Source organism: Syngnathus floridae, chromosome 1 (genome assembly GCF_059516105.1).
Source record: "Syngnathus floridae isolate MCC-2025c chromosome 1, RoL_Sflo_1.0, whole genome shotgun sequence".
In the NCBI taxonomy this organism is placed as follows: Eukaryota; Metazoa; Chordata; class Actinopteri; order Syngnathiformes; family Syngnathidae; genus Syngnathus; species Syngnathus floridae.
The window spans coordinates 22,045,046-22,072,695 of record NC_142413.1 but is presented as its reverse complement, the minus strand read 5'-3'; the positions used below and the strand labels follow the sequence as shown (position 1 = coordinate 22,072,695).

Here is a 27,650-nt window from a genome sequence, read left to right as displayed (position 1 = left end):
AATGAGTGGAACACCTTGGAACAAAGATTAAAATTCGCCTCATTCATCCCCAAATTGTCATATATGAGGTATTTACTACACTGCAATATGCCTGTATGTACTGCATTTATACTTTGGTTTGATTTATCCTTTGCTTTACTATGGTTGCTGCTGCCTGTCGGCAATAAGAATCTGTTCTTGATTGTCTTAATAGGATAATGTTATTTAAATAAATAAATGCCTAGCCATAATTATGTTGCACTTTGCTCTTTCAATATATAACAAGTTTTAAAATACGAAATTTATTTTGTCTGATTGCATCAGACGGCTGACTGATTCTTTTTTTTGCCTTCCTCAAACGGCATGTAACTGTCATATTTGTGAATTACTGTTATAACCACCCACTGTGATACCTCCGGAGAATTGAAGAGTAGGTTGGGGGGTGGAGGAAGGTTATGCATTAAAGCATTTTGAAAGAAACAACTGATTTTACTTATATGGCATACTTTTCACGGAATCCAGTCGGATGGTTTTGTGGAAAAGGATTGATTTTAAGTCTGTCCCTAAAGTAATGGATAGACTTAGTTTAGAACATTAAAAGCTGCCACAGAAAAATTGCGTCCATAATAAGCATCTTAAGAAGTGCACTTTGAATCCTCTGGTGCGGAAATGAAATATAGGCTTGGTATGAATGAAATAGGATTGCAAGAGTAGGGGGAGGGGGGAAACAACCAAACAAGAACTGAATCCCAACTGAAGGGGAAAAAAGTTGAGCGGATTCATGCTACGAGAGATTTCTTGTCTCCATGTGCACTTGCTAACCCCGTTTGATAGGCAAAGAGCATTGGAGGTTGAGTCGGGTCCATGAAGTTGCTGCTTCTGATTTGCACGTCATAAAGGGGGTGAAAAGCCCATAACTTAACTGGTTACTTGTTGCCCTTCTGTGTCCATCTAATTTCCCTGTAACCTTACTGATGGTCTCTGCCTTGCTCTGGAAATCTCTGGGAGCCAACCAGTTTCTGTCTGAGGAAGTTTTAGTTCTGGTAACTTCCACTTGAACAGTTTGCACAATGAGGCTGAACATCTCACTGTTCTGTGGGGAACAGTTTCACTACTGCTTAGCACGTAGCATTCACATCTGCCGAAACAGTTAAAATGTTTCTATAAGCATTATTATGAAATTAGAAGATTAAATTATGGTCCGTACAATTTTCATTCGTTTCAGTTTTTGTTATTGTTGACGTATAACCACAAGTAAAACACAATGCTGGTTTTCCTATGTGAAATAATGTAAAGTTAATATAAAGTTATTTTTTCCTCAGACGGCAGTTTGAAAATTGGTTCTAGCTTATCTCAGTTGCAGTACAGTGACGGTTCAAATAATATTTGGGCAAGTTGCTGCACGGCTAATTTACGTTGAAACACCGAACAGAGAACACTGCATTTAAAGCATCTGACCTGTTAAGCTCATTGTTAGAAAGCTGTTGTCCGAAACTGCCTCCTAGTCGATATCATGCACTAAACGATTGTGTGGGGTTGAGAAGTCTTAGTGCTTTTCTCTATGATCCTGAATGCGCATGTGGCTGGTTTGGCTGATGTTCAGTTTCATAGCGTATAAAATGTATCTGCCATCATGGCACTTAGTGTTGCTGTCCTAGATTCCAATGAAATTTATCATGCTCCCATGTTTTCTTTACAGGCTGGCAGAAAGGACAGGAGTGATACTCTGAACACAGCCATTGACAGGATGACAAAGAAAACCAGAGACCTACGCAGACAGGTTTTTTGCTTCTTCTTCTTCTTCTTTTTTTTTTAATTCCTCTTTGAGGTTTTTGGACTGTATGAGTCTCTACCCCTCAATATAGCCATTAATGTAATGCAAGCAAACAAGTACCATACCATAAACACTTTGGAAACTTCAAACATTGCCGTTTTCTTCTATTTCTCACACTTATAGCTACGCAAAGCTGTGATGGACCATGTGTCTGACTCGTTTTTGGAAACCAATGTGCCCCTCCTGGTTCTGATTGAAGCTGCAAAGAATGGCAACGAGAAAGAAGTGAAAGAGTATGCACAAGTGTTCCGTGAGCATGCCAACAAGCTGATTGAGGTAAGGTACAATGTTGACTGTGTTCTTTGCCAAAACCCAATTTGTTTTGTCCTTTATTTATATAATTTTTGAAGGAATGACATTCATTTATTTGTCTCACAGGCATCAATATAGCAAACTTCCCCCAGGTCCACACAATCCAGGTTCTCTTTTTTGACATTGTTGACTTCCAGTTGTACTGTGGTGTAAATGATCTTTCCAAAATGTCGTGATTTAACGAGACCCTGGCAGGAGGGGTAGTTTAGTCGTAGCAGTAAGAGTATTACTGATGTCTTCCAGCCTGTTGCTCATTTCTAATGCTCCACAATTCCCAAGCTTGTTGGTGTTTGCCTGCTGCGGCCACATATCCTCAATATCTTGCCATGTTAATTATTGAAATGTTTACTTTGTCCTAAGAAGACAAGAGCAAATGAGGGACCACAAAATGATGACTTAGGAGCAGCAACAAGCCAGAGGCACCACTAGCTGACCTCATTAGTGTATTTTCGCTCAATTCCTTGAATGCCCGTGTCTGAGCATCAAATGCCTGACATTTGAAATGGGACATCCCCCCATGGGTAGTTGACCACGAGTCCACTGTATTGGCTAGTCCAGTGAGGACAGAGCAGCATAAGCTTTTTCCAAACACCGCTGGTGAATTGGACAGAAGGGGGCATCACATTGGGGAGGAGACCTTTATTTAAATTGTCAAGGAGCACCTCACTGTCACCCATCAGGACATTGACAGGCTCATACTATATGCTTGAAAGTACTGTAGCTACTTAAGAGTAAAATACTTTGTATAATTGCTTGTAGTTGTTAAGGTGGGAATGAGGAAGCTTATTTTATTTTAAATACAACAAGTAATGCCTCCAGTATCAAAACCCTTACAATTTATACACCCTCAAAACTGCTGGGTTTAAAATTGGACTGACCCAGGAAGTTGGGTTTGGACCCAACCTTCTGGGTTGGTGCAAATTTTTTTACCTAAATTGGCTTGTTCTAAACCCAGCATTTCTAAGGCTGTAGTTTTTTTTCTCTCTATATTCTGATGAGACAGGACTGGGAACTACAGTAATTGTTTAAAGAGAAGTCTAGATGCTTTTGTGTATCACCATCAATGTTCTCTAGCAAGCACCTGAAACTGGTTCCTGTGTTCACTAACAAAAATCTTGCTTTCTCCCCCATAAGTTGTACTTTGGCTCGTACAATGTTGATGAGTACTATTTGAGTCTGATCTACCTTGACCTTGAAGGTGACCTTTCATTTTGGGGCAGTTCTCATGGGATTTTTGGTCAGCATTTGTATTGTGTCCTCTATTTCATTCATTTCCATATTGCAGCACACATCCAGGAATGGTGGCTATTGTACTGTAGAACTTAAACGTCTGGTTAAAATTTGCAGCTGTAGTCACAGGGACATCATCAACCTGCTTTGAAGGTTAGAAATAATATTTTAGTATTTACTAGCTGCATCACTGTTTTAGTGTAGGCCTGATACATGTTTTTTCCCCCTTAAATTGTTTTGTTGAACCAAAATTCAAAAGCAATATTGCATAACAAGTTTCATTGTCATGTCAATTCAGTGACAGTTGTGGGATTTTCTTTAGCAGTGATACCAACAATCTAGTCAACCTATAGAGAATAGACTGGTGTTGCTTTAGATGAAATTCCTTAGACCTGTGCTCTTAAACTCAGCCTTCGACGAAATCTGTTTCATTGTTGCTCTATTTTGCTCACATGATATGAGCTGAAGAGTTGGTGGCCTCAAGGCAAATGGTCCATTAGTTTCTACACATTAGCTTGAAACCATTATAACATTATGACTGACCCACATTCATCTTTGGATGGCATCTAAACAGATCCGCTAGCTTTGTCTGAACCATGTGGCCTTTAGGAGGTTAGTTGAATTTATTCAAGTAGTGAATATTTGAAATTACAAAGACAAGAACTAGACTAGTGGCAACACATTTTCTTTTGCAGTAGTGAAGTTAGGACTTGTAATAGATTACATTACAGCACAGTGGCTGGGTAATCCCGTTTTGGCGGAGTTCCTCTCATCCTCGACGATCCCCATTGTTGCCATCATATCGTAACAGCAGTGTCTGACCTACATTTTTCTGGAAAATCTTTTTGAAAGAGCGCAATGACGCTTATTTACTAATATGCATAGGCACCAATTTGCGTATATACTCAACTTGTGTGCGGTGTACAAACGTTGTATGCATTTGTTTGTATATGAGGCCCAATGGATGGTGTAAAAGTCATCATGTGGAATCTTCCCTTGGCCCGTAGAATCAGAACTTACATGCTTATGTTGTTTTCTTGTGCCATTTTTATCTTTTTCATTCATCAAGGTGGCCAACTTGGCATGTTCCATCTCCAACAATGAGGAGGGAGTAAAACTGGTCCGGATGGCAGCATCTCAACTGGAAACTCTTTGCCCTCAGGTACTATTGCTGTTTACACCCATTTTCATCAATCTCTCTTGATTTTCTACAGTTGTAAAATATGGGAACTAAATATGTTTGAACCTTGTAAGGATATATTAGAAAACCGTGATGATTGTCAATTCAACTGCACGCAAAAAAGGCTTTGACCATCTCCTGCAAAATCAACTTTTACATTTTGATATCAAAGTTGTGTGAGCATTTTTACTCTTCAACCTGAATTAATCTAATTCTAGAAAAAAAAAAAAACTGCACCCAGACTTATTAGTAGGAAATCCTTGACAATTGCATTGAGCACTTACTGTAAATTATTTCCTCAAATATGCTATCTTCAGAGTACAGTTTGAACACTGCAGTTGTATGTTAGTGTTATTAATTGTCCTATTAGTGCAGTTAGTGCCGATACCCTAATGACGCCAACATATGTGTGATTGGGCGATTGCAGGTGATTAATGCAGCGTTGGCCCTAGCTGCAAAGCCCAACAGTAAGGTGGCACAAGATAATATGGATCTGTTCAAGGAACAATGGGAGAAACAGGTTAGAGTCCTCACTGATGCTGTTGATGACATAACATCCATCGATGACTTCCTATGTGTCTCTGGTAAGTGGTACTCAATACCCCTAATACCAAAATGTATTATGCAAGTCATAGTATAATCTACTCGGTGGTATACCTGTTGTACTGTCTGTCCCACAGAGAACCACATCCTGGAGGACGTGAACAAGTGTGTTATTGCTCTACAAGAGAAAGATGTTGATGGTTTGGATCGCACTGCTGGGGCTATTCGAGGTCGTGCTGCCCGAGTGGTCCACGTGGTCACTTCTGAAATGGACAACTATGAACCTGGAATCTACACAGAGAAGGTGTTGGAGGCCACAAAGCTCCTGACTGACACAGGTGCAACTCTTCAGTAATTGCAGAAAATAGACTGAGTTCTTTTGTGTTTAATCGAAATAAGACCTTTGCAAATATCTGTTTTTGTTTTGGAAAACAATGACCATCAATCTTTCATGTGGAAGATTGCTTAAATGTTGTTTAGTTTTTTTGTAATCAGGATATATTACCAAATCAACGTTGACTATCAACTTGTCCCTTCTCCTAAAAATGATTTGTGACCGGTCTTGGCTGCTGTGTCGCTGTAATGAGTAATTTTGATTTGTCTGGGCTTACACACGGTTGTATTGGCCTAAGCTCACTGTGGTTCTTCAAAGAAATCTTCCTCAATATTGTTTTTCCCGACCTTTTATGTCACCCTCCCACAGTGATGCCACGGTTCGCTGAGCAAATTGAGTCTGCAGTGGAGGCCTTGAGTGCAAACCCCTCACAGCCCGTTGATGAGAATGAGTTCATTGATGCTTCCCGTCTTGTATATGATGGCATTCGAGACATTCGCAAGGCTGTCCTCATGATTAGGGTAGGTTGCACACACTGCTTCCTTCACTCATGCGATTTATATTGTATCTTGTGTAAATGTGAAAATGTCTATTAGAACCCAAACAATCATTCATTTACAACCTTCTGTTATTGCTGTCATGGACGTGTTCCGGTAAAAAGCATATTATATCATCCAAGCACACTTTTAATCAGTCATAGGTAAAATAGGAGTCAATATGCTTACCCTGCTAACGGGGCTAACAATGTTGTCAAATATATTTTGAATATCAAGTTCCTTACAGAGAAGACAATGGTTTTCCAATATTTTGTCAGGCAAGGACCGGTTCATGGTAGGCACATTCCTTAAAGGAACATAATGTATATGCAGACTGGTGGTTGTGGACCTCTGCAGTACACCGCCTCATGCTGAACTCAAGACAGCAAATGAACATTGCACATTTATTGGAAACATTTAGCTTTGTGGCTTATTAACACTTAGTTACTCAGAATAAGTGGCAGACTTATATCACTTAAAAATAGACACACTTTTAAATCCATACAGTGGTCAGGGTCAGACTATTTGTAAAACTGGATTAAAGAGTCATCCAACAGAGACATCACAAAATATGCCCTCCAGACATAAAACTATCATAAGTGTGACAGCTGCTACCTTTTCTTTTTTCTTTTTAGTTTACCACTAAAGGTGAGTTCCCTCCCATCTTTGTTCAGACAAGTTCAATATGTTGGAGAGCATCATATGAAAAACTGTCATGTCCAGCGTGACTGTTACAAAGACGAGTAATGTACGTAACAAGAAGCCTTGTAGTTTGACCAGTAATGATCAGCTACTGCAATTCTGCGCATGCCTCATGTAGATAAAGTACAATGACGCAAATCATCCAAGTTATCACTTGTATGAAACATTGCTATGCTGACAAAACCTTTTTAAGTGCAGACGAGTATTGACGCTGCTAAAAAAGGCAGGGGGGGTGCGTTTTGCTGCCCAACATGAGCTCCCGTTTGTGAGCCTCCCACGTTCATCTGTTGCTCAGGCAGGTGTTATCTCCGCCCCTCCAAAAAACATTGTCTGACTTGAAAGAGACGCCTGTGAGTCAGTACAGATTTCCACCTGAAAACATATTCCTTGCACGACAAAAAATTTACTGCACCCCATAAAACAATAGCCCTCCCATTTTAAGCTACTCCTGAGCCAGTAAAACATACTGATAATCATCTCTTAGACCTTTTTTTCCCTTTGTTTTCATTCTTTTGCTATTGTAGCCTCACAAAAGTTCATCAGTAATTGAGTCATACTATGTTTTAGTTTGTATGAAAACAGAAGCATATGGTTGGTTTTATGTTAAAAGATTGCAGCGGCTCAAATTTGAAATAGCTACACTCTGGGTACACAGCTCTTGCATCCTCCTGTTTTTCAAGAATGCCACATGGTATTCTGAAATATTGTGATTCCAGTATATTTTTGTGCTACCTTATTGTTTCACTTTTCTCGCAGTTTCCGAAACAAAACTCTAAATTTTCCACATATCACAATTCTAGACTGTTTTTTCTCTTCTTTTCCAGACCCCAGAAGAGTTGGACGACTCTGACTTTGAAACTGAAGACTTTGATGTTCGCAGCAGGACCAGTGTGCAGACAGAAGATGACCAGCTGATTGCTGGCCAGAGTGCAAGGGTGAGTGTCGAGTTTTTGTTTATAATATTGACAGCACATTGCAGAAGCAGATCACAAACCCATTTAACAGCATCAAATCATATCACTAAGTTGAGGAACAGTGCCAAAATGCAAAAGACTAACGTCCGTCCTAATAATGCTATTCCCACATTGATTGTTAATGCAGAGACTTGTGCAGCTTTGATTAATCCATTAATCAATCCACAAACCCTGTGCTAGCATTTTGCTCACCTCGTGGGGAATTCCAAATGCACATGTGCAAACAATTAGCATCGATGTGGCATCTATGTTATGACAGTGACATATAATTAATAACCTTATATTATCACATACACACAATACATGGATGGATATCGAGCGAGTTTTGATATCAGAAGTCAATAAAAAAATATTTTTTTCTACTAGTTAGGGTAGTGCTAACAAAAAAGCCTGCAATATTTCTGTTTTAAAACCAAGTGATCTCCCATAGCACCATGCTGGTGAATTGTGTAAACCTTAACAATACAAAAACAGTGTGTTGTTTTAACCTGTTATCCCCCAACTATCCTTTGCTCCAGGCTATCATGGCTCAGTTGCCACAGGAACAGAAAGCAAAGATAGCAGAACAAGTCGCCAGCTTCCAGGAGGAGAAGAGCAAGCTGGATGCCGAGGTATCCAAGTGGGATGACAGCGGCAATGATATCATTGTTTTGGCCAAGCAGATGTGCATGATCATGATGGAGATGACAGACTTCACCAGGTGAGTTTGACTGTTGAGCATCTTGTTCTATTCCTTCAAAGCAAGTAGAAATGTCTGTTCCATGGACACTTCAAGTGGCCAAGAGAGAAAATAAATGCCTGAGATTACTCGGTCAGGGAATGAGTAGTAACCCACTACTTATTCTGTCTTTTACTTATAATTACCTGACATACATACGACAAAGTCCAAACATACATGCATTTTATTGAACAGCGACAATTCATGCATACAAAGGCAGAACCTCAGTTGTGCTTGGCAAAACAAAGTCTGATAATAGAACAAAGATTAAATGAAATCACATAGCAGATGGGGGGCACATGAAGGATTTTGTGGGTGAATATATATGTTCATAATATTCCCTCTCGCCTGCATGGTATAGTAGCACACAGAAGGTCAGCTGCTGGCTAATTCCACCTTCGCCCAAATGATTGCCCCTTCAACCTTGAGCTGGCACAATGCCTTGCCAAGGATAATGCTCTGTGAGGTAATTGATCTCGACCTCTTGTGACAAATCTGCAGAGTGAGAGTGATTCTTGTTGATGGCTGTCTGTTGGCCCTCATGAATAAAGCATTTGTGACTTGGAAACATTCGATATATTTGGGGCCCACCTGATATAGCATTTTGGGTAGCCGGGCATGGCTTGGTCATATGTGACTGACAAACATCTTGGAGCCTGCAACACCTTCAGCCCTCTTGGAGCCTGCAACACCTTCAGCCCTCAGCTCTTTCCACTCGCCATGAAAATCTGTCCTCTCGTCAAAGGGGCTTGTTTTTGAGTGACCTGACCACTCATGTTAAGCACTCTTTGAAATGAATAAATTATAAAAAGAAAGTCACTAATACTTGGTCAGACAACGGTCACTCACTGGTCAGGCAAATTTTTCATCATGTCATTTAGTGCTGTGCAATATGCACAATATTTTGGCTCACGATATAGATAATTTTATATTAGATCCTGAAAGTTACCGTATTTGCCGCACCACGAGGCACACTTAAAACCTTTAATTTTCTCAAAAACCGAAGATACCATAAGTCATGGCATGCGTACGCCGGTGCTCCCAGTGTGTGGATTAAGCACAGAAAAGCCCCCGCAATTGAGTCTGCGTCTTTTAACTCGACTCGCCTTATGGTGCGGAAAATACGGTACATGAACCTGTCCACTAAAAATGGCAGAAAATGAACTGTTTTGATTGTCTACTTTTAAAAACACAAATTTGTTACCTTGTGCTGAAGGCCCTGTGGTGTCTGTCTGAACACTAAGGCACTCACTAAGGAGTCTAAAGATAAGAGATCAAGTGCCAGTAAACATTTGGATGCCGTGTTGGCGCCGTGTGCCAAGCTATGAATGAAGTGCATAAGAAAGAGATCGAAGACAGCTTCTTGAGAATGCCACACACCAGCCAGACCCAACTGTTTGGATTGTGAGGCACTCACATTGATGAGGCCAAATTACAAGTTGTGGATCATTTAGCTCAATGCCTGAGGGAAAAGGCAGATAGCCCCAAAAACTAATGTGAATTGCAGCATATATTGGTCATCGCTTCTCCGAATGCATCGAGCAGCCCGTTCCCTCCCAGGGCCATGCCTGTCTTAGCTTTGCTTCACAATCGATCAGGGAATAGCCCCAGCTAGAGCAACTCGTCGTTGAGCAATATGCTGCGCCGCGGTCCCCTCTTCGCTTGTAAAGGCCCCCCCCCCTTGTACCAGGCGAGAGAAACCGAATTTAAACAAAAATAACAATAAAAAACGATGGAGGTGCCTATTGTTGCATCGGCACTTTATTTTCCTATGATATGTCAAATATTGGACAGGACTAGTGTGATTGTGATAGTTCAGGCCATAGATCTACATATTAAACAGACACAGTAGTTTATCCTTTTGCTGTGTGCTGTTGCGGCAGATTGCAGTATTCTCCTCGGTTGTTTCCACCATATTGCAGCAATCACTTTTCTTTTTGTATAATACTGTTCTCAGAGCATATTGGGGAGGGGTTTGGGAGGTTTTTTTTTTTTCACCCCCCAAAGTAGTTGGAGTCAAGTTGTTACTTGCCAAATGTGTCCAGAAGTCCCTTGTGGGAAAATGGGGATGGATGATTTGGGAATAGCAAAACTGATTACTATTTTCTAACCAGGGGAAACCAACCTCTGAAACAAATCAAATTCATGTGATCGCCAGTGTACAGAAACAAACAGCAAGTGATACAATACAAACCATCTTTATTTATGATCTTTAAATTGCTTCTCCACAGGGGCAAAGGCCCATTGAAGAATACTTCTGATGTCATCAGTGCTGCCAAGAAAATTGCAGAGGCAGGATCAAGAATGGACAAGTTGGGTCGCACGATTGCCGACAATGTAAGTTGCTTTTATGCCACACCCCGGAGGTTTTCACGTAGCTCTCCATTGTTCTAGTGAAATATTTCATATTTGGATTGCTCAAAAACAGGGCTCATGCAGAATCAGAGGACAAACATTCGCTGATCAATTTTGTTTTGCACTGTCCTCCTTAATTTAGCAAAGAGAGTCCTGATTTGCCGTGATTTGTGTTATTCGTATTTCTCTCAAGAGAAACGCATTCCCTTTTCCAAGTCCTTTTGTCTTCCTAGTCCCCCCAACTCCCGATTCCATCGTCTCTCAGCATGTATTCTTTACCCACTAGATGATGGCTCTCGACAGAGGGAAACGCGCATTCAATCATCTATGGCTTCATATTTCACTTACGTAAATAAGTGCACTGTACTATTCCTCAAGGAATCATTGTACATGATTTATGCCCAGACTTGTTCCTGTCTTCAGTAACTCCATATCCTTTTTCTGCAATGCACATACATTTATTTATTATAGAATCACAGTTTTGATGTTTGCTACAAGTTCTACTTGTCAAATTGAGACCCTCTGAGACTGCTTGATGCACCCAGTGTCTCTTTTCAAGCACAAGTACCAGTAGCCACTTAAGAAGGACAGGTGGTCGCCACTGAATTTCAATTTTGACAATATTAAGTGTTAAGCTCTTAGCCACACTGAACTTGTAAAATACATTTCTTTATCGGGGACTTCTGCTACACAGGGCGTTAAATAAATACTAATAATATATATGTATAGACTGGCCCTACCCCTCGTTTGCATTGACTGTTGATCTTATTTTCATTTTAATTTTTTTTACCCCAGCCAAAATTCAAACACGAATGGTAATGTTTAGCCAAAATTACAAACACGAATGGCAATGAAGTCACGATTGTGCAGGGCCTTTGGACACACTTGTATATCATGTAGTAGCAACCTGTTTTTGTTGATTTCATTATGGGGAAAAAACATTGTATTTGAATTTGCCTTTGAGGTCCAACCCTTATACAGAAATGGAGAAGTGGTAGAAAACAACCTTCTTGCAATCCCATTTTATTGTATTCCTATATTCTAAATACGTTTGTATAAGACTTGGATAAGGGCTGTGCAGTTGATATGCGCCTTATGCGTGATAATTTTAACAACTTTTCAAAGATACCAAACAATTCTGCAGTCTGTCATACTAATCTTTTCTTACCAGTTTTTGACTTCATTTCATTTGAATAGTTTCAATTTAAAAGAGCTGTATTTGCTGTTTGTTCTTTGTATGCCTCACTGACACAGTTTGAAGATACTTATTCACCTTAATGAAAGCAGCACTATCCCCCAAAGAAAACAGATGGGCAACTGTGCAGGTGTTAGTGTTTGCATATCAGTACATCCTGTGTATTAGACTTGGGTGGCTAGTTTATTCTCCCAACAACCCCCCCACCCCACCTCACTTACCATTTGTGTTTAGCTAATTTACGTCAGCGCAGTCTGTGCTTTTCAGAATAGCGTTTGAACAAATGAATGGATACTCCTCGGGCTCAAAGTCCATCTACCTTACACAGCTCAAACAACTATGTGACACTCATAACACAGCCTATATCATATTTAGGCTTAACATGCAAGAAAGCGAAATTGGAATAGGAAGGTAGAAAGAATGGACAGTGTATTTCTGTGGAGAGAGGAACGTCCCTCCTGAGAGATGAAACCATTAAGTGTGCTTTGCCCTTTTAATTAGCAATATAATTGCCAGGTGGCGCTTTCTAAACTGCTTGCATTTATTCACAGTATATGTATATTTAGGACATTGCTCTAACAAAGCACGGTGATGCCGCAGGCCTGCTAATAGCAAAAGGCGTTTCTGTCGTGTATCATGTCTGCATACTCTGGCAGCAATAGTTAAGCGAATCACCACTAAGATGTATACATACTGACAGCAGAGTAAAGGCAATGCTGGGCCCTGCTCATTAACCTAGCCATATTAATCACATGGACTCCATGCTTCTGGCAGAGAGGGCCTATGAGATTTTACTCCTCATATAAAACATCAGCAGATGGTCCCACATTAATGACAGAGCTTCTCAACCCTCATTCTCCTTCCTAAGACTTTGTTCTACTCCATTCTTTCATGTGATTGCAGTAATCTGAGAAATGCATGTGGTTTTGGTAAATTTGGGTGTTTTTAGAAACTATAACGTGTAATGGGCCCTAATTAAAATGGAAAGAACAGACACTTAGAGATAAGCGGTATGGGATTTAGGTCAGTGTTGTCTGTAAGGTCTGCACTGCAGTTTATTAGGAATTTATGACCCTCCTATGCAGGGCAACTTGGAATACTATCAGTCTGCTGGTAAACAAGTAATGCGGTGTAATTGAGATTTATCATCATTAATTATCTTCCTCACTATGCATTCTAATTTGTCTGTTTCTTGCCTGTTTGCCGATTAAAGGTGCAAATGAACATATCTGTGCGTATTACGGCTGGATGATTATCTAAAAAAACAAATTATTTTGAGATTGAAATCACATTTATTAAAATGATTATTGATTTTAAAGTATTCACTAGAAGAGTCACACACCAAATTGCAAGGCAAGCAATATGTGCATTCAAGGTGCCTTCACAACGTTGGGAAATTCTAAACGCACCGCGCCATTCTGCAAAATTGTTAACTATAACGTTTTGAAAATAGAAAGAAGCCAAAATCGAAATCACAATTAAAAATTCAATTAATCGTCCAGCCCTCATGTGTTGTGCATTTGTGCGTGCAAACAAGCTTTTATCTTCATGATGTATGCTGACAAACATGGTGTACTTTTCCAATTTGCATTCAATCAGTAGAGATTTATAGTGATCCATGGGCTATGTTGCTGGACAGCGTCTAATCCTGGCTCTGGTTTGAGGCGCTTAACAGCAGGCAGGGTTGTAAATTACCCATTGCATTGGAGAAGCAAAATCACCCAATGAGCCTCATAAATTCTCAGAGTCTCAGCAGTTCAAGGGTCATCTTTCAGCCAATTGGAGTTTTGTCCAACTAAGAGCTCACTGTATTTATTGGTTGAGACATTTGTCAACGTGCAATTGATTGTTCTGAAAGGTGTTCACGAATGTTCTCCCTAGCGGCTAGCTGCTAAGCCACATGTTCTATATATGGCTGGCAAGAGCTGTTGCGTTACTGTTCTCAGGCAATTTAACAGGAGAAAATTAAATGCTGACAGACTGATAATGATTGTTTTGTAATAAACCAGGCTTATGCAAATGTGCTGTTTTAGCTGACATAGTAACATTAACCCTTGTATTCCTTTGTGTTTTTGGTTTGTCCCGTTCTCACTAAACAGAGCAGGTCTGCAAACAGTGTAATGGAGCTTACTCAGCAGTATTCCTTATTTTTGCACGAGTGACATCATAGAATAATGGACAGTAACAATGTTGTGTAAATGCTATTGTTTGCATTAGCTTCATGTTAATTTGCACAAAGAGTTTATGAGCAAACCCGAATGGAAAAAAAGAAACCTCCTTGGTTGACTTGTGTGTGGCACTCAACAGGTTTGTTGGCAGTGGCTCATTAGAATGCAGTTGCAACAGTAAATATTGGAAATTGGCATTTCCTCTGGGTGAAGCATCTTAAAGGTCAGCAGGTCTGCCTCTCTCTGTGGCGTGTAATAGAATTCAGCCAAACTGCGTGGCATTACCGATGATTGGACCTGACCTTCCTGATCATCATTTATATCATGGACAGTGTGTGGCACAGTGAATCCTTTTGTTCAACATGGTACTGTCATTCTTTCTACATTATCTCTATATTGGCTGTCATTTTACAGTTAGGACAGTGGTTCGCAAGCTTTTTATACTAATTTCCGCCCCAACAAGTGCCCAGATATTAAGTACCACAATCATGAACACTAAAAATACAGTAATATAGTAGGCACAAATGTTTATGAAAAAAGAACTTCAGTCATGAATGAATGAAAATGTATTCTACAAAATTTAAAGGAAAATTGTCCACAAATGTGTAAAAACAGCTTGTGAAAATGAAATACAAATGCATTAATCCTAGAAGTTAAAAACAACAAAATTGTACTTGGGGATTTTTTTAAGTGGTATTCATGCCACATGTTGAATGACCGTTGAATGTTAAAAAAGAAAAACTGAAATAGCCACCAACCAAGGGTGAAGCACATACCGTATTTTCCGGACTATAAGTCGCTCCGGAGTATAAGTCGCACCAGCCATAAAATGCCCCAAAAAGTGAGAAAAAAACATATATAAGTCGCTCCGGAGTATAAGTCGCATTTTGGGGGCAATTTATTCGACAAAATCCCACACCAAAAACAGTCATGAACGAGCAACAACAGGCTAAACGATAGCAACAACAGGCTAAACGATAGGTATGCTAACGTGACAAACACAAACAAAGAGCTGAGAACGGGCCTGACGTAACATATAGAGTGGTTAAGGACAACTATTACATGAATAACATGTTTATAAAACCATCAGTGTCACTCCAATTCATTAAATAGCAACAACAGGCTAAACGATAGGTATGCTAACGTGACAAACTGAAACAAAGAGCTGAGAACGGGCCTGACGTAACATATAGAGTGATTAAGGACAACTATTACATGAATAACATGTTTATAAAACCATCGGTGTCACTCCAATTCATTAAATAGCAACAACAGGCTAAACGATAGGTATGCTAACGTGACAAACTCAAAGAGCTGAGAACGGGCCTGACGTAACATATAGAGTGATTAAGGACAACTATTACATGAATAACATGTTTATAAAACCATCGGTGTCACTCCAATTCATTAAATAGCAACAACAGGCTAAACGATAGGTATGCTAACATGACAAACACAAACAAAGAGCTGAGAACGGGCCTGACGTAACATATAGAGTGACTAAGGACAACTATTACATGAATAACATGTTTATAAAACCATCGGTGTCACTCCAATTCATTAAATCCATCGATCGTTCTTTGTCAACAATGGGTGCGCACGGCTGAGGGCGCTTGCACTTCAAAATATTCCACAGGCTCATATAACGATAGATAAACTATATTTCAAATAACTATAATACAAGCCAATAATATTATCAAACCATCCGTGCACTTTTAATTCCATTAAATCCATCGATCAAATTCCTCGTCCTTTGTCAACATCGCCGCGTGTGCGCCCTGACGTCAGCCTCGTCTTTATTCCACCTATATAACTATATTGTAGCGTTAACAAAGTACAAGGATAGACGTGGGTTTGGTAAACGGCTCTTTATTAAACAAAACAAACTTCCAAGCGTGTGGCGGCGTGGACTTCCTGACAGACCGGGCGTGCGTAATGGCCATGTCCGAGCCCCGCGCACCGTTCGCGGACAACCACTCGGCCGAGCGCCGGCCCCCAACTCAGTAGAGTAGGACCGGGCGTGCGTAAAAGCCATAATAGTTTTTCAAACCTTCTATGTCACTCCAAATCCTTAATTCCTTCAAACTCTTTGTCCTCCGTGTCACTTAGAAATGATCACCGCTAATGATGCCGGTAGTCCTTATGTGGGCACGTTTGTATGTAAACAACCGCCGCGCCGCGCTACTGACGTCACTTGAAATAGTAATCCATTGGTACATCACGGTTCTCCAAACTTTCTTTCTGCTGCTCGATTACTGTTTTCAGCTGCATATTTTACAACTTGAAGTTTGTAACCTGCAAAATATGAGTTTCTTTTTGGTGCCATTTTTCTTAAGCCCACCCAGTTGATGAGTCACGGCCAACTGTGAAATTTAGAGCGCCCTCATCCAGTTTCGTCTGAAAATATAATTTTTTTGGGTTGTTTTATCAAAGTCAAAGTCTGCTTTATCGTTGATTTTTTTTTTTTTTTTATATATATTAAGACACACAAAGAGATTGAAATTACGTTTCCACTATCCCTTGGTGAGATAGTACACATATGCATACAAGCAACACAAAAAAAACCCAAGAAGGCACAAACAATGAATAAATAAGAGTGTTGAATAAATGATAAATAAACAAATAATAATAAACAATAATAATAAATATAATAGGAGCAAAAATGGAGCAACAGCAGTACATACAGCAGACAGTGGACTTGGATATGGTGCTTTAAAGTGTTAATTGCTTTATTTGATGTTTTCTCTATTTTTTATGTTTTGAATATGTTCAAGATAAAGATATAAAAGCATGTGAAGTGATCAACTATACTAAAAATAACATGGGAAGTGGTCAACTATACTTGTAAGTGATGTCTTAATGATCAAGTAAAAATTTGTGAAAAAAAACATATATAAGTCGCTCCTGAGTATAAGTCGCCCCCCCACCCAAACTACGAAAAAAAAACGCGATTTATAGTCCGGAAATTACGGTAATAGTCTGGCTTGTGACAGTACCAAGTGGTGGACTTTGTCTTGTCTACTCTCCAAAATTTCCAACCAAGCAAGTTAATAGAAAATGCAAAAGTTATATATATATATATATATATACACATACATATATATACATACATATACATATGTGTATATATATATATAGATATATACACGTACACACACAGGCCCCCTTGAACCTTTCAACATTTCGCCACATTTCAGGCTTCAAACATAAAGATATAAAATTTTAATTTTCTGTCAAGAATCAACAACAAGTGGGACACAATCGTGAAGTGGACCGAAATTTATTGGATAATTTAAACTTTATTTAAACAAATAAAAAACTGAAAAGTGGGGCGTGCAATATTATTCGGCCTCTTTACTTTCCGTGAAGCAAACTCACTCCAGACGTTGAGTGAGGATCTTTGAATGATCCAATGTTGTCCTAAATGACTGATGATGATAAATAGAATGCACCTGTGTGTAAGCAAGTCTCCGTATAAATGCACCTGCTCTTTGATAGTCTGAGGGTTCTGTTTAAAGCGTAGAGAGAACCGTGAAGACAAAGGAACACACCAGGCAGGTCCGAGATACTGTTGTGGGGAAGTTTAAAGCCGGATTTGGATACAAAAAGATTTCCTAAGCTTTAAACATCTCAAGGAGCACTGTGCAAGCAATTATATTGAAATGGAAGGAGTATCAGACCACTGCAAATCTACCAAGACCCGGCCGTCCCTCCAAACTTTCATCTCAAACTGATCAGAGATGCAGCCAAGAGGCCCATGATCACTCTGGATGAACTGCAGATAACTACAGCTGAGGTGGGAGAGTCTGTCCATAGGACAAGAATCAGTCACCTGGGAGACACACCAAACATGTGCTCTGGTCAGATGAATCCAAAATCGAACTTTTTGGCCACAATGCAAAACGATATGTTTGGTGTAAAAGCAACACAGCTCATCACCCTGAACACACCATCCCCACTGTCAAACATGGTGGTGGCAGCATCATGGTTTGGGCCTGCTTTTCTTCAGCAGGGACAGGGAAGATGGCTAAAATTGATGGGAAGATGGATGGAGCCAAATACAGAATACATATATATGTAAATATATATGCTTATTTCTTTTCACTTTCTGGACTGTTTTTTTTTTTTTTTTTTTTTTTTTTTTTTTTTTTTTTTTAATTCAGCGGTAGGTTCTTTTTACTGAGTGTTGCGTATTGGCACTAGATTACCCCAGAGCACAGAGTTTCACTGTACACATCCATGTGATGTATTTTTAGGCTTGCTTGATTTAATCTTTGAGATTATATTGATTATGCTACTGGCATGATCAACCGGGTAGTGTCCTGGACACCATGATGTGAAGGGTGGGTGACGTGTCGTAGCACTGCTGCGCTGGCCCGGCCGGCCCGAGGTCCTCCTAGATGCCTTTGTGACAGGAGCGCAGCTGACTTGGCCGGAGTCGAGAAACACCGAGTGGAGCTTGCAATGTGGTTCACAACACACTGTGCATACTTGTTGGGTGGCCGCCTCTGTCGCCACCCAAGTGGAGTTGATCATCCACTTAGCTGAGTATCATTTGGCGCCTGCTAAAAGGGTTGTCATCCATGTTTACCGTAAAGTGTCTCTATGTGGCTGACTTAATTCCCATTCAAACTGTTACTGGCTTGGTGGTGAAGTGGTACCGGTGTCATTAAATCCCCTTATGTATGCTTTCGACAGAATGTCTTGTGCTGTAAGATATGAAAGGCAGGAGAAAGCCTATTGGAACATATTTAATTGAACTCTTAGCAACTACGAATATTTCCATTCGTAAAACCAAGCAAATAAGTCTCTTTGGGATCATTTCAAACAATCGCATGTTGTACAGTAAACTCAGAATGCAAACTACAGCCTGCGAATCCCGCCCAGGTAACCCCACCAGCCTACATTTTGCGTTATCCAAACAATCTTTGGGGATCTTGTCACTTGTGCGTAATTTCTGTATGCACTTGTCACAGTGCACGGAGCCTCGCAGAGTGAAGCCAGCAGCTGAGCACGAGCACAAGTGATGCTTTCATAGAGCTCTGCTCTCAGCCGTCTGAATTCTTCCCCAAGCCCTTATTAGCATGGCTGCTGCATTCAGCCTCATTTCAGGTCTTGCCGAGTGTGTGTATGTTTGCACACAGGCACGCACACGCACTCAGTATCCGTGCAAGCTGCAGTTGAATCCTCGTGTTTCTCTTCTCCCTAGTTGAATATCGCTCTTATTTACTTCCCCATACGGTTTCCCCTCTGGCTCACTCTTCGTCCTCATGCTTTCTCTCAAGTGCTTGTTTTCAGTTTTTGGTCCTGTTCCGCTTTTTAACCTTCCCATTTTCTTCCTCCTGCCATCTATGTATTTGTCCTCATCTGTAAGATGATCAACCCCCTCCAGCTCTCTTTCCCCTCATCTTCTTTAATTATTTTATTTAATGGATGGCCAAGTATTACATATCCCTCTTCTCCACTTGGACCATAATTCTATTAGTCAGGAATAGATAGTGATGATGAAAGAGATTCAGCCCATTTCATTCATAGCAACGCAGGGCATCTGTAGTCTTCCCAGAAAAAGCTACAAAGGAATACGTATACATTTGAAGTTTGATGTTGAAATGTGCTCAAGCAACCTGTCACATTGCAGTGTTGGCTGGAAGAGCTATCACCGTCTCTTTAAAAAGTAACATTTGATGCCATTATAACCTCTTAAAGTATCCTGCCGAATATACCTGTTAGCGAACCCCACGTTGTTGCATATTTAATGGAAGGTTGTTTTTCAGTCAGAAGACCGAAAGTTTTGTCCTCTGACCTTTCTGCTAAAAATACTTACGTTTGATTGTTGATTGTCAGAGCTCTCCAATAATTTACAAATTGTCAATGAATGTATGCGTTCTTCCTGCCATGTTCCCACAAACAAATGGCTTGAGATTTATTCAATCAAAATGGTAGTTGCCATTATTTTCAATTACCACATTTTAAATTGTAGTATTTTTGTATTCAAATCCACTTGATACAAGGTTGTTGACACCTATAGCTAAATCATTTGTAATAAAATGTGCATTCTGATTATTCCACTTGGTGTTTTGAGTTTACCATTTTGGCTCTGAGCGTGTTCCCGATGTGGTCCTCTCCCTTACCTGTCATGCTGCAGTGCCGCCAAGCCATCTTCAAAGTGTGTGTGCGTGTGCGCGCGCGCCGCAGATTTGTTAACACGTTGTCATTGTGTCTTGCAGTGTCCAGACTCAACCTGTAAGCAGGACCTGCTCGCCTACCTTCAGCGTATCGCCTTGTACTGCCACCAGCTCAACATTTGCAGTAAAGTCAAGGCCGAGGTTCAGAATCTGGGAGGAGAGCTGGTTGTCTCAGGGGTAAGTACACCATCGTTTTAATCATGGGCACCAGGGGGGCATCTATAATTTACTCTCCTCAATGTGCTCAGCCACCAAAGTAACTGAGGAGTTGCGGAGCAGTTAAATGACATAAGAAATAAGACTAACCGTTGGTGAAATGTTTTGACAACTCCTGCGAGAAAAGCAAAGTCAAGTGTGAAAGTCTCTTGGGTAACCTACTGAATCCCAAAGAGGAAGGCGGCAAAGAATCCAAATCATTCAGGAAAAGAGCTTTTCAAATGCCACTCTTCCTCACGTACCTGTGTTGTCGCGACAGCACAGCAAGTTGATAGAGCGGTCCTCGCTTGTTTCCTCTCCTTTCACATGAAATAGGTAGATTTGACATCAAGTCCTTTCTGAGTGTAGTGGCTCTTAACAACACTTGCCGTAACGTATCTGTTAATCTGCTCAAGAATCAGACGATTACCTTTTGAACTCTGCAGGGAATGTTTTCTGTAATATTTTAAGTGGGCATGAAAGAAGATGGAGAAAAGCAAAATTGCCACCGCTTATGTCTATGATGTCTACTGGATAATAGGTTGCGCTTTAGACTGTGAAAGATGGAGTAAAATGTGATCTAGAAATGTTTTCCAAAAATATTGCAATATGACCTCGTCAATGATGCTTGTGGCCGAAGATATATTAAAATAAGAGCTTGCACTGGCACCTAAAACCCCCATTCCCTAATACTGTAGATGGCAAAGAAGGAATTCCAGTTGGATTTGAAACTTCCCCTTACCTTGACTAAAACCTTGCATTGCATTGTGACCAAAGGTAGAATCCTGCTCTTCTATTGTGAGTTTTGCGGCTGTAAATGATTAATCCTTTTGTGGCGGATTCCACATGCTAAATTAGCCAGCTCACTAGCTTGGGAGACAGTCACTTTGTTTCCAGGAGAGGCAACAGCAAACTAATAATACTACATCGGCATCATGCATTAGTTGCTGTGACTACTGCAACTTCTATCTATTTCTTACTCGTCTTCCATCTCCTCTTGAATTTTCTCTTGGCAGTTGGCAAATACTTTTTGTGCATTAGCATGTGTGAGTGTGATTGTACTCGTGAGTGACTTAGTCTGAAAATACTGTAACTGTATTGTCGCCCTAAGTTTCCTGTTCTAAAATGATGACATTTTTTTTTTTTTGGTCATCGCTCTGATGTTTTCACAGATTTGCTAACTTTCCGCTTTTAAAGTATTTGAACTGTTATGGCTACCTTCTTATGACACGCTTTTAATTCATGGTTTTCCACTTGAACTACTGCAGTTGTTACATTGGTTTGGTTGAATTGGTTCCACTTTATATTGACTAATCGCAAGGGTGTAATTGCTTTGTTTGCTAGAAAACAGACATTGCCTCCACGCGCTCACCATTTTCAGGATGAGCAATGTTTACAGGGTTGTTAAAGCATTAATTAGCCACTTGCCAGCCAACCTGATTTTAATAGCAAGCCTCTATGCATGAAATAATGAATCCCCTTTCAGCGAGGCTGACAGGCGACTGCGCTTTCACACTTAGCATAAGTGTCACCAATGTCTTGGAGGCTTTTAAATAGTTGGAATTAAATTAGACTGACCTTTTTATCTTTTCTGCAATTCCTCGCATATGTTTATATGTCAAAATGTGAAAAGGTTGTTGATTGCAGGTTCCAAACAATGACGCCTTTGTTTTCCAACATCTCAGAGGCTAACCTTTTTTTTTTTTTAATTTCTTTTTCTTTTTTTTGCCACCTTTCACGCTCTCTTTCTCTCTCATTTTCACACAAACAGTTGGACAGCGCCATGTCCCTCATTCAAGCCGCAAAGAATCTGATGAATACCGTGGTGTCCACCGTGAAGGCGTCGTACGTCGCCTCCACCAAGTACCAGAAGAACAAAGGTATGGAGGCTCTCAATATGCCTGCCATTTCCTGGAGGATGAAGGCACCTGAGAAGAAACCTCTGGTGAAGCGTGAGAAGCAAGATGATGGCCAAACTAATCGGGTCAAGAGATCCTCTCACAAGAAGCACGTCAACCCCGTGCAGGCCCTGAGCGAGTTTAAAGCAATGGATAGCATCTAGAGCCTCTCTCATTTTTGTTTTTGAATAGAGATCAAGCTTGGCATTTTATTAAAGAGAGCTTTTAACCTTTTTGCAACCCAATATTGTAATCATTCTGTTGGTCCATGTGTACGCGACTGCCTCATCTCAATTCCAGACGACTGCTGTATACTGTCTTGCGAGGAAAATAGTAAAGGATCAATTGGACAGATGTGTTTTGTTTTGTATTTTCAAATTTATTTTCTGTTCTGTATGTATGACCTAATTCCACAAGGCAATTCCCATTTCTTTGTATTATTACCATGCTGGGGTTCTCTGGTGTTTTTCATTGTCTGTACCACAAATAACTATGCAAACTCCCAATGGCCTTATTTCAACTCGAGCAATAATGTTTGGAGCATGTGGGGCGAATGTGTGACTTGAATGTGTCATGGCTCAACTGTAACAAGCCAAAGTTTGTACTATAAATTTGTACCTGTTAACACCGGATGACAGATTTGTCATCTCATGACACATTTTTTACTTTTTTGTTTTCTCACTGTTTTGTTCAGTAATGCAGCCTTTTTACATGGCCTTGTAACCAAGAGCATTTAAGACCAACAGATCTGCCGTTTCAGGGCAGCTCCGAGCATTTGAGGCTTATTGATGAAGTCTTATAAAACCCAGTCGGCCAAACAATCAGTGAAATTCGCCTGTTCTCTGCAGAGAACTGCCAAGCGTCATTTTCTGTCCATGAGACCAAGCTCCACAATCTCAGAATGGGTCCAAATTGAGGTATCAATACTTTGCTCGACTCAGCCTGGGAGGAAGGCACGAAAAGAAAGAAGCGGGGTTCCACCCTAATGACTTGTTTTCTATTCCTTGTTCTGAAACTTGAAAGCTGGTCCAGATTTATGTGGTAAACCTAGCTTTTGGAAGCATAAAAGCAACTCGTAATGTGTTAAATAAAGCTTTAAAAATGGTCACGTTTTGATGGCATTGTGAGACTTTGAAAAGTTCAAAAAGTGTGGTTTAGTTTTCCGTTCAATTCGTTTTTGGCATCAGTGAACTAATCCCGCATTTGTGCTCAAACACACACACATCACTCTGAGCATGTTTTTTCCCTCATCATCACAAAGATCCCATCACCTAACACCACCCTTTCCTCCTTGGATTTCATTTTGCTGTACGTATCTGATTTTGAAATAGATATAAGTAAACTACTTTGCTGTGGATTGCTTTTTTTTTTTTTATATAGCTGACCTGTTAGTAGACACTATTTTGAATTCATGTGCCTGCTCTGTATTTTGATCAACAACTGAATAAAACTATCCCCCCCCAAAAAATGTTTTTAACTCAATTGATTTCAAGCTTCATTGTGCTGCTAAATGGTGTTGTAAAATCTTAAATCGTTAGGGAAAATATTTGTTTACTTTAATTGAAACCTCGTTGTCTTCCTCCAGTAGAATTTTTTTTGTCATTTGCGATACAAAGTGCACTATGACAGACTTTTTTTTTTAAATTGTGAGTTGTCACATACTGCTTTCATCTCGCCACTATCTCGAGAGCTCAAGTCTTTGCCTTTCCATCTTACCTGCACTAAATTTCCTCTGAATATCAAACAGCTCTTATAATAAGAAACAACTGCTTGATTGCATGTCTTATTTTCAATCATTTGAAGCAGCCCTACAAATCCACCATGCTATTCATGTAAAATGATTTTAGGACTAATCTAGACGTTGACATTTTTAGGCATTTTGTACTTGAAGAGAATTGGTATGCGTTGGCAAAAGGCTGGTTTAATATGCTGGGGTGGACCTAATTAGCATGACGTGTGTGTGTGTGTGCATGTTCGAGTGTTATTTCATCTCCGTCCCAGCATTAATGCGGAGGACTCCATTCCCAAAATTCAATCTCATTTGTATTCATTTGCTTGAATATCATTTTAAAATGTACATAATCTGGCACGTCATCTATGTTGTTCTTAATGAGTGTCCACGTAGGAGATAAATCTCGCTCGAGTAATAATATCTATTGTGGTTTGAATATAAGCGACACACCGATTTTTTGGCACTTTGTCATAATCCGTTGACCGGGTTTATATTGGTATGGCATTTTCATTATAGTTAGCTTTGATCCCTTTTTAACTGTGTTTAATTTCAGTTAGTTTTTAGTGCAGGCTTATTTGATTTTTTTTTTTTTTGAGTAGGGGGTTAGAGAAAATGCTGAAGTTTATATTTTATTTACACTTGTGTGGCAGTCACTTAAGAATTTTCAAAACTTACTTAAAAATAGTGCAGGTACACTTTTTGTCCTGAGTACTGTTAGACCCCATGAGAGCAAAACTTGAGTTTCAAATGATTTCCTATGGGAGAAATGATTTAGTTGCAATTCTTTTCTACTGTGTTTGTAAATATTTTCTTGATTTTTATCAGGGTCAAGACCAGCATTATTTGTTCAATACCCATCTCTTTTTTTGTCATATTTTTATATTGACAATATCACAATATACAGTCTACATGCGGAACAAATGGAGACGAGCCTGTCGAGGGAGATCTTGTCACACCTGTGATTGTTCTCTGTGAATTTATGATGCCTTTGTGGCCAGTGTAGCAAAACAATGAGCAGAGCTGCTCCTGTTTGGAGAGACTTCTGCTTTTTGTGTGTCAGCTGATGTTCAGTTGGCCATATTACCCTCACACCATGGCTTATTTATTCACCAAATCATGAAAAACGTTTTTCCCATTAATGCACTATGATGTCATTTCTATTTTTATTGTTGTATAAAATTCCATATGTTCCGCAGGTTTTAATCCATGTAGGCCTCCTAACGCATTTCCAACAGTTTATCAGTGCCATGAATTCACCATCCTGTTATATTAATCTTTGCGTTACCCAAATTATTTGGGGGATTTTATTTGTTGATTTATAAAATAACATTTTGTGTTGAATCACTGTCATGTGTTCAAAATCTAGCTCAAAACCAATTATTCATCCATCTATCCATTTTCTGAGTCGCTGTTTGTCACATGCAGTCATCGGGCAGTAGGTGGGGAAACCCTGAACCAGTTGCCAGCCAATCGCAGGACACACATAGAAGAACAACCATCTAACCATCTACAAGCAATTTGGAATGCTCAATCGGCCTACCGATGCGTGAGTAAACCCGGAGAAAACCCACGCAGGTTTCGAGAGAACATGCAATCTCCACAGAGGCTGGTGTCAAAACCGCAACCTCTGCACCGTGGGATGGACATGCTAACCAGTGCACCACCAAGTGTCCATGTAAAAGCAGTGAATGTCACCGTTGTATTAATAAATGTGGCTAATTCTTTTATATATATAAAGAACTCCAATGATATATTACATATTTATATATGAAACTCCAAGTTTCAGTACAATAAAACAATGACAAAATGAAAAAAAGAAAGATGGACTATACACATTTCGAATGGTTTAAAATGTTTATTATACTGCATCACTTTTCAAAGAAGGCGGCTCGGTGGCGCACTGGGTAGCACGTCCGCCTCACAGTTAGGAGGGTGCGGGTTCGATTCCACCTCCGGCCCTCCCTGTGTGGAGTTTGCATGTTCTCCCCGGGCCCGTGTGGGTTTTCTCCGGGCACACCAGTTTCCTCCCACATCCCAAAGACATGCTTGGTAGGCTGATTGAGCACTCCAAATAGCCCCTAGGTGTGAGTGCGATTGCGAGTGCGAATGGTTGTTTGTCTCTGTGTGCCCTGCGATTGTCTGGCAACCGGTTCAGGGTGTCCCCCGCCTACCGCCCGATGACGGCTGGGATAGGCTCCAGCACACCCGCGACCCCCGTGGGGACTAAGCGGTTCAGAAAATGGATGGATGGATGGATGGACTTTCCAAAGAAAAGACAATTCCGAATTGTACGGTACTGTTTTAGAGTGGTGAATGGCTCAGATGATATTTGTAAGTCGATAGACACGCATCCTCAGGCGTTGAAGAAAACAGCTCCGTAAATATGGCTGCTCCCCAGAGATCACTTGAGACTTGACAGATAATAAGTAGATGGGCTCCTGTGATGTGAAACAAGAGAGCTAAATCTGCCAAGGCCTTGAAGAGGTAACAGGCAGGATGAAGCATTTGAATGACGATGGGATGCAAAAGCACAGGAGCTACTTATACTCTCGTGTCTGCCCTGCTGTGTCACCTAAATGAAGATTTATCAATCAAGGTGCTGAAGGGTGACACTTTAATCCATAGGTTAGCTTTTCTCAGCCCTTCCTGTGATATTACAATTAATGGACCCAAGGTAGTCTTTAGAAGAGGCCAGCGGGTCTGTTTCCAGCTCAAAGCTGTTGAGCTGTTCCTAAACACAGAAACACAGAGGCTTTAGAAGTATTAACCCTGAATCACATGTGAGGCTTCAAGACTGAGAGACTGACATTGCCGCCACTTCTCTGGCAGGCCGACCTCCATAGCTTAACAAATACTCACGCACAACCACGCAAGCACGCACATGCACGCAAACACACACACACACACACACACACACATATGTGCATGATCTGCCATGTGGAGCTGCCAAACTAATTTTCACAGTTAACACTGCGTTAACGTGACCATAAAGGAATTCATTCATTCATTCATTCGTTCAGACGTGTTGCCAGAGCAATGTGAGGAATGCTACGACATATACGTACAAGATGCCCGTCCGTCCATCCAGCCGAGCTAACCTCTAGAGGCCATGTCTGAAATGATTCCCGCACCCATTTGAATGAGTTGTAAAGGTTAATTTATCTTGGTCTGTATCCCAACAATCTAGCATCTTGAAAATGGTGTGTGCAAACTTTGTATCCATCAGACAATTTGACGTACTAATATAGCTTCACTCGACAAACAGATGGAGCTAAAATGCTTATCATCAAATTTTTCGAGCTTTAATGCGGTCGAGTGTTGTTTAATTTCAATCTGATGTTGAGAAGACATGGTGGAGCAGTTGCATGGACGCCAGGGTGCAAATGAACTAGTAGTCATCGGAGAAATCATTAACGCGATAAAAGATGCATGAGTCCAACAGGATACTTTGGGAGACGTCCATTTATTAGACTTTGGAGTGTACCCACAAACATGCCAACTGAGGTTTTATTTGCACTTCAGCGCCAAGTGCATGATTAGGGTATATTAATTTGAAAAAGCAAACACGTACGCTTGTTCT

General features: G+C 40.3%; 1 protein-coding gene across 1 annotated transcript in view; it reads left to right on the top strand.

The window, feature by feature from the left end:
- ctnna1 (catenin (cadherin-associated protein), alpha 1) overlaps positions 1–23,806 on the top strand; it is a 46,692-nt gene extending 22,886 nt beyond the window's left edge. Inside the window, exons 8-18 of the mRNA XM_088386807.1 lie at positions 1,679–1,759; positions 1,937–2,089; positions 4,425–4,517; positions 4,963–5,119; positions 5,216–5,416; positions 5,782–5,933; positions 7,475–7,585; positions 8,143–8,324; positions 10,574–10,679; positions 20,288–20,422; positions 22,212–23,806. Coding sequence (XP_088242933.1) covers positions 1,679–1,759; positions 1,937–2,089; positions 4,425–4,517; positions 4,963–5,119; positions 5,216–5,416; positions 5,782–5,933; positions 7,475–7,585; positions 8,143–8,324; positions 10,574–10,679; positions 20,288–20,422; positions 22,212–22,502 — 1,662 coding nt within the window. The 3' untranslated portion in view covers positions 22,503–23,806. The remainder of the gene's footprint in view (positions 1–1,678; positions 1,760–1,936; positions 2,090–4,424; positions 4,518–4,962; positions 5,120–5,215; positions 5,417–5,781; positions 5,934–7,474; positions 7,586–8,142; positions 8,325–10,573; positions 10,680–20,287; positions 20,423–22,211) is intronic.
- The last annotated feature ends 3,844 nt before the right edge of the window (positions 23,807–27,650 follow it).